This window comes from Echeneis naucrates, chromosome 11 (assembly GCF_900963305.1).
Source record: "Echeneis naucrates chromosome 11, fEcheNa1.1, whole genome shotgun sequence".
In the NCBI taxonomy this organism is placed as follows: domain Eukaryota; kingdom Metazoa; phylum Chordata; class Actinopteri; order Carangiformes; family Echeneidae; genus Echeneis; species Echeneis naucrates.
Genome location: NC_042521.1, coordinates 13,724,422 through 13,732,097, shown reverse-complemented (window position 1 = coordinate 13,732,097; position 7,676 = coordinate 13,724,422). Strand labels below are relative to the sequence as shown.

The 7,676-nt window shown below is 41.8% G+C and overlaps 1 protein-coding gene across 1 annotated transcript; it reads left to right on the top strand.

The window, feature by feature from the left end:
- Window positions 1–605: 605 nt before the first annotated feature.
- gja4 (gap junction protein alpha 4) lies at window positions 606–6,394 on the top strand. Its single transcript, XM_029514036.1, has 2 exons — window positions 606–729; window positions 2,586–6,394. Exon 2 carries the CDS (start codon window positions 2,595–2,597, stop codon window positions 3,723–3,725), a length of 1,131 nt encoding a protein of 376 aa, XP_029369896.1. The 5' UTR covers window positions 606–729; window positions 2,586–2,594; the 3' UTR covers window positions 3,726–6,394.
- The last annotated feature ends 1,282 nt before the right edge of the window (window positions 6,395–7,676 follow it).

Below are 7,676 nucleotides of genomic sequence, written 5' to 3'. Positions count from 1 at the left end.
GTTTGTTTGTTTGTTTGTTTGTTTGTTTGTTTTTTACACAATTAACACGATTACCCGGTACTCTGCGACAGAAACAGTGGAGGATCAATCGATCCTGAAAGAAATCGCATCTCTCTCCTCATCGATCGGCGCCTCTTGTGCTTCTTAGAAATAAGGCGGCTGGCGCCATTGCGTGGCATAATGGAAAATTACTGCCTGAGTCAGTTTACTGAACCTCATATCATACAAGCCCTGTTCTTAAAAATAAAAGCAGCGGCGATGCTGAGAGCAGGAAGGTGCCTTATTTTATATGTGGGTTTATTACAAGAGGCGTGCGTGTAAAAGCAGACCTACATTGGTTCATGACACATTTTAGACGCTCCCTCTTTTTCCACTTTAAATTCCACCTACAACCTTCAAATAACCAACGGCGGTCGGTTTTCCGATGTGATTAATGCAAATTGTTGTTTTCTTTTCCACACAAAGCTGAAACTCTGGATGTCCGTGCGCACTCACGCAGAAATCACATTGACTTCATCCATCCCATTTCCTGCAGCGGGCTGCCGAGGGAGGGCCTGTGAGGCAGGCATGGGAAAGTTCGCCCCACTTTTTCCGATTGCATGGATTCTTTCTTAAAAAGCGCTCGTACAAAGTCGAGTAGACATTAGAGTGTCAGCTGAGGTACACCCAGTGCTGAGCCAGATCAGAGAAACCACAGAGGAGACAAACCCCGCTTCAAGAGAGAGAAAGGTGAGAACGTCCTCTATAATACTACGACTAATAATAATAATGAAAAAAGAAAACACACCATATCAGGACTGTTTTTGCGTATTTGTGTGTCACATCCCTGGAAAACCATAATCACATGAGCCTTCGGTGGCTGTCAAGTTCCACAGTTTCTAGTTTGTAAGATGTTTAAGTTTTAGTTTTTAATATTTTTGAGAAAGTTTTCATAAGTCTTATTACACTCTTTACTGACTCTTTTTACAACCTGTTTTCCTGTTGTGAACTTCTGTGTGCCTGAAGATTCAAATTACCACTGGAGTTTTAGTTAAATTACATTAATCCTTTGTTATGATTCCAGTTATTTCCTACTTGTCTTTGTGAAGCTGTGTTTTGTTTTGTTTTGTTTTTTTCAATTCCATAGGATTTCTTTACACTTATGTGAAATACAGTTTTTCTATCTGGTATGGCAAACTGGTAGTCTGTGGTATGTTTTGTGGAGATAGCAATAATAATAATCTGTGAGACAATACTCCCTGAAGTGGATCAGCGTGGTTATCATTTTTGTGCCTGTTCAGCAGGGCACAATCCCTGACAGTCCATTGTCTGGTCTCTTCCTGTGAGAGGAGTTTGCATTTTTATAATTAGAAAAAGTTGCACGTTTTTTTTTTTTTTTTTTTTTCCCCCACAGGGGAAGAACTAACAAAAAACCATAAAATAGTCTAAACAAGTAGACAAGTGTCACAGCAGTGTCTCAACTCTCCCACACAGGATGTTTATTCAGTTGTATGTGTGCGTGTGTGTCCATGTACGCATGCATACAGAGCTTCCGGTCATTTATTATCAACAACTGGATTTCAATGCATCATTAGCTGTATGATTATTGTTATGAAATGGCTCACTGTGGATGATTTGAATCAGCTTGGACTGATTCGTAAATCCACAATGTACACAATGCTCCTGTATAATATAAAGGTTTTAGCACCCTCTCTTGAACTCATTCATTCCAGTTTTACTGTCAACAGTGAAAGTGCGCAGTGTTTCCATTCATATAAAATAACTTTGAAGTGCCAGGTGTTCTTGTTTTACTTAATTTTAGTGTATGGGCCCCTTAATGATGAAAAGCTGGAGCCCTACCGAACAACAGAATGAGCTCATGGAAGAAATAATAAGCCTACAGTCAGATACATGTTAAGTAATGAAAGGCATCATTATACTGAAAAGTTCAGCAAACTTAGCTCATTTGCTCGCAGAACTGATTAAATACTTTCACGTTGGCTGTGAGTTTATGTAAACCTTTGAGAATGTTATAGAGGACATCAAACACATCAAATACATCTTATATGCAACTGTGAAGTCAGTGTGTTGAGCAGTGTAGCTGTAAATGGCTAAACTCTATGACGTGCATATCTCCAACTACACTTATGAGCAGGTATACTATGATCCAATCACCTGATACAACAATTCACAATTTAGTGGTTTGAGTTAGTTTGTGTAGTAACAGCTTGGGTCCAGGTCTGTCACTAATTCCAAAAAAAAAAACCAAAAAAAAAACAAAGGGTCTGCTTTTACCTGTGTGCAGTTTCTCCCTCCTAATATCTATCCTGCAACTGTTACGGTTCTCATATCAGCCACTTTCCCCTTATTAATAATTATATATAATAATAATAATAATAATAATAATAATAATAATTAAGGGGAAAGTATTCATAAACACTTTTAAAGAAGAAATCTGCATTTGCTTTTTGTGCCTCTTTAAAAACAAATCCTTATCAAATGTTGTTGGTGATAATACATATCTCTATTCTAGCATTATTTCTCACATTGTTTCCTTTCTCCCTGGTCAATCTATCAACTTTTCATCTACTAACTGTCACTCTTAGAAGCAGAGGATGTCCAGAGCTGACTGGACCTTCTTGGAGCACTTATTGGAGGAGGGCCAGGAGTATTCGACAGGCATCGGCCGCGTCTGGCTTACCGTACTTTTCCTGTTTCGTTTGCTGGTCCTGGGAACTGCTGCAGAATCTGCCTGGGACGATGAGCAAGCTGGCTTCATCTGCAACACAAAACAACCTGGTTGCGATGCTGTCTGTTACGACAAAGCCTTCCCCATTTCCCACTTCCGCTACTTTGTCCTCCAAGCCATCATTGTCTCCACACCAACCATTTTTTATTTTGGATATGTGGCTATAAGGGCTAGGAAAGGCAAGGAGAAAAAGACGGGAAATGATGAGAAAGGTGGTGGTAAAAGTAAGCAAGACATTGAGAATGTAACTGAAAACACTGCAGAGGATACAGACAAACAAGAGCTTGGTGTGAAAGGTAAAGTAGTTGACAAAGCTCCTCCTCACCTGCCCAAGCTTAAAGGCAGGCTGCTTTGTGCATATGCACTTAGCATCGTGGTCAAAGTGGTCCTAGAAGCTGGTTTCATCGTCGGGCTATGGATCCTCTATGACGGCTTCTTCATAAATGCAAAGTTTGAGTGCATAGCGTACCCTTGCCCTCACACAGTGGACTGCTTTGTCTCTCGACCCACAGAGAAGACCATCTTCACCATCTACATTCAGGTGATCGCGGCCATCTCCCTGCTCCTGAACCTCCTCGAGCTTTTCCACCTCCTCCAGCTTGCCATCTCTCACAAGTTGGAGAAGCGCTACCGCACCCAGGACCAAGAGTGCCATCCTTGGTCTGAGCAGTTGCCATCCAGGCAACAGAATCCAGAACTTCAAGCAGAGGTCTCGCAGTCTTTCCAAGAAACAAGTCACGTTAACCTCCCCACGCAAGGTGGTGCCACATCCTACCCCAACCCCGGTGAGAGTTACAGGGATCCGACAATAGAGGTGAACTGGGGACCTGAGGAAGCTGGGGGTGACCTGCTTCCTTCATATATGAACTGCATGGGGGGGATGAGGACATCACATTCCCCCAGAGCCCATTATAAAAAACATGCACATCATGCTGTTAAAAACAGTAAGGGTGCCCATAACCATAAAGGGCACGTGAAGAAGAAGCACTATGTTTAATGCAGTTGGATGGGGTGATATATTTTTTAAGAAAATGAAAGCTTTTTTTCTTTTTTCTTTTTCTTCCATTGTATAAATAATATTCAGTATATGACACTTGAGAGAGATCAAATGAGGGAGCGATAAAGAACTGTTGCACTGTGAACTGGATGCCTCAAAGGCAGGTAGATATGTGAAGCAGAGATTTACCAGATGAATGGACCTATTCAAAACAAAACATTTTGCGAAGACCCCCCAAAGCAAAGAAAATGAGACTCTGCTATGAAAGAAAATTACAGTCATAAGATGCCTTTTTGTTACATTTAATGGCTTATAGTGCTTAATGTGACAGTGTGGAAAAAAAAAAAACACTGGTCCATGGAGGCTGTTGGGATAGTGTGTGTGTGTGTGTTGTTGTTGTTGGGGGGGGGGGGGACTTCAACAGAACCAGATTTAAACATATTCTTTTGAGAGTTGCACTGTAACCCCTGGAGTTGTTTGAAGCCCCCCCTCCTCCAACTCTCTCTATGGCTCCGTCCATTCAGTGGAATGTCCTGGTCTTTGGGTCCCGCTCAGCTCTCAAGGGGATAATGGCCGTGTGGATGCAGGCACGCATGCATGCACACACACACACACACACACACACACACACACACACACACACACACACACATACATACAGTGTACTTTTCCCCTTTCACCCAGTGAGGTTTTGGTCATTTGAGATTGCAGACATGGGACTGGGAAGGATGGGGCAAGGGGAAGGGGAGCCAAAATCATGGGAATTCTGGGATTGCACATGACTTACCACTGCCAGTAGCTGTAGCGTTTCATCTATGAAGAAGGAAGGAGTCAGAGGACCACTGCACACGTGGGATGAATAATGGAAAAAAGACAGGCATCCAGTTCGAAAAGCAAACCTTTAAGTGAGGTTGAGAGAGAACTCAAAAGTGCATTAGTAAATGCATATTGAATAGACTGAATGAGGTACGGAGATGAGGATACTGAATAAAAGGAACGGATTGATTTTGTGAAAACTGCCTTTAATTTTTAAGATATTGTGGAAAATGATCAGTGTTAATATTTATTAATTTGAAGAAAATAAAGGTTAAGCTGCCGTCAATTCACCATGCCAATTAATCAAATATCATTTTTCCAAACCAGAGCTACAATCTAGACAAAAGGCTTGTGTGCATGATCGTTTTATTCTCCTTTCTAGACAGGGACAACATTTTTATGTGGGGAAGCGTGCGCTGTTCTGTGACAAACTATACTCTTTCTACCATCTGAATACTGTCAAAATACAGAGGCACCAAATCAGTCAAGAGAAAGCGCTTCAGGAATAATAGAAATACCATGGTGTGGAGAAATGGATGAGTCTTACGTGGTATCATGAGCATTACCTCCTGAGGGGTAAAAAAAAAAAGAAGAAGAAAATATCTTTGATTTAATGACTATTTTGGAAATCCATTGCGTGACATTTAAAGCCTATAGAATGTGGAATGGCCCTTTATGTTGAATTTGTTTAATATACATTGAGGTGTTTGTGACTGTTAACACTATTCTCTTGGAGAGCAAATGATACAATCAGGAATGTAGGCCCTTATACAAAGGTGCTCAACCCAGGCTTCAGATGGATATTGCCATATGTCTTCTAAGAGATGTAGCTGCAGCCCTCCTCTGTACGGCACTTGATTCCAGCAATTTACAGAGCTGTCTCTATGACGATGAGGAGTTATCTATAGCAGGAAATGGGGTTTATGGGAAATCTAAGTGAGGCAGGTTCTCATTCAGCTGCTTGAGCTATGTCTGGCCAAACCAGAGCTGTACTAAAGCAGCTGGAAAGCAAACAAACAAACAAACAAAAAAATTAAATAAATAATTATATATTTTTTTCTTGTACCAAAGCTTTATTTACATGTAAAGCGATTTAACAATAGGAAAAATATGTCCTGTCCTCAGATTGGAATGTATTTTTAATGCGGGCTGCCTCTCCCTGTGTCAAGAATAAATTGGCAGATATTGCTGAGGGAACAATCCAAACAGAGCCTGCCGAAGCTGCCCAATGCAAAGCCTGTTCACAAAAACTTGGCTGGCATTTCTTGTTATCTCAGTCCAGGTGGGTGGGTGCCTGTGTGTGAGCGCATGTGTGCGAGCTTGTGTGCACAAGTCCACGTGAGTGTTTTCACAAAAAAAAAGCCAGGGGGTCATCGAACAGATTGCATGCGGTGACCCCATATCAGCCCTCTGCTGCCAATGAAAGCCAGCAGCGGAACAGCGGCGTTCCCTTTTGCATCCATCTTTCTTACAGTTGATCAAACACGAGAAGCCCGATGTCCTGCTCTGTTCTCCCCACAGAGTAAACCTTCACCTCCTGTTCAATGAAATGAATATAAACGTTCAAGATGAAAACAGGTTCCAGTGGTAATTTTTCCCTCCTGCAGTCAATATCTGCCTTCCGGAGAAATCGCAGCTGTCCTGTCCAGCCTGCTGACAGTGCAGTGATGAAAGTTGGCTCTATGTTTCTGTCACAACAAATGGAAATTAATAAAAATTGTTTTCCTTTTGTTGGTTTGATTAACTGTTATTCATGTCGAGACTTTTCCAAATTCCAATTTCCTTTCAAGACATGCTAATAAGGAATTGGAAGCCATTGGCTGGGAAGAGGTCAGCTTATTGCCACATGTCATCCTCGCCAGCCATACAGAGATCCAACCCTATTCTGACTGTGCTTCCTGACATTGTTGAAGTCACTTCAAATGTATTTCCTCACTGTGCTGGTGCTGCTGATCACACACAAAGAATGGCAATCTTGTGGTATGATGAAGAGACATGTCACTGTGTGCTAACCCTTTGAATGTAAAACAGTCCAGAGGGCTATCAAGCAGGGTCACAGCTCCAGCAGGTCTCCTAGAAAGGGTAACGGTTTTATGCTGAAAGGCAATGCCCCTTTATGGAAGGTCTTACCACCAGGCACTGGAGAGTATTCACAGTGTTCTGTTGTCACACTTCCTGCCAGCTGTACTGCCAAAAGCCCAGTATACATCTAGTAGCGTCCTGGATAGGCAGAAAAGAGAAGTCAACAATGACCGGAGTGACCTCTCTTCACAAAACCGAAACATTCTCACACACGTATATAAATACAGTGGCTGAAAATAGCAGGCCAAATGGTGGATGAGGTCCTTGCAATACATCTTTATTCGGATCCAGTTGGAAATAATGTTCCTTGCATAGTAAAGGCCGCTTTTTACGGCTTGGGGTTTATGTTATATTGCATGTTGATGTGTGGAAGGCACGCAGTGTTAGATGTGCCAACTCTCTTTGTAGAGACACAATACCGACACACGACTTTCTCTGTATCCAAAACAATATAATGACCAAGCAAGCTGCCCATAATTTGGGCATTTGGGCTATTTAACAACACAAGGCAAAAGACACTTTCTGAGGTTCCTAAATTTAAACTCTGGACTAAGCTCAGGAAGTGGCTCTGTATCTGTTTCCTGTTCCTGTATAGTTTTGTTTCTCCACAGGGATTGGTCACTGGGGATTGTTCACCCTGACAATGGGGCTGCAGTGGGCATTGTTGCATTGTTTCGTCCTTTGTGGACCTTATGTCATTGCTGCCCCATCAAAGTCCTGTGAAGGATGAGGGGAAACATGCAAAGAGCCTGCTGAACGGCTGGAGTCAATTAAACGTGAAGGCTAAACCAGCTGTAAGCTATCCAAAATCAAGCAACAGACAGAATTTTAGAAAACAGCAAGTGAAGAGCCAAGTATTATGCTCAGGAGCTGGTAGAGACAAAAATAGTTGAAAGGATATTAAACTGCTGGGGTTGTTCTACATCTACAATTTTTCAGAGTTGCATTTTGTTGTCAGCCAAGTGGCTCAGAAACAAAGAAATAATTTACATATATGAAGTATTTGTATTTTTTATTACTGGTCTTATTTAATTTAAGCTGATGTTGAGTGCC

Excerpts from the sequence above, each read along its gene's own strand:
- gja4 (XM_029514036.1), top strand. The coding sequence starts at position 2,595 with ATGTCCAGAGCTGACTGGACCTTCTTGGAGCACTTATTGGAGGAGGGC.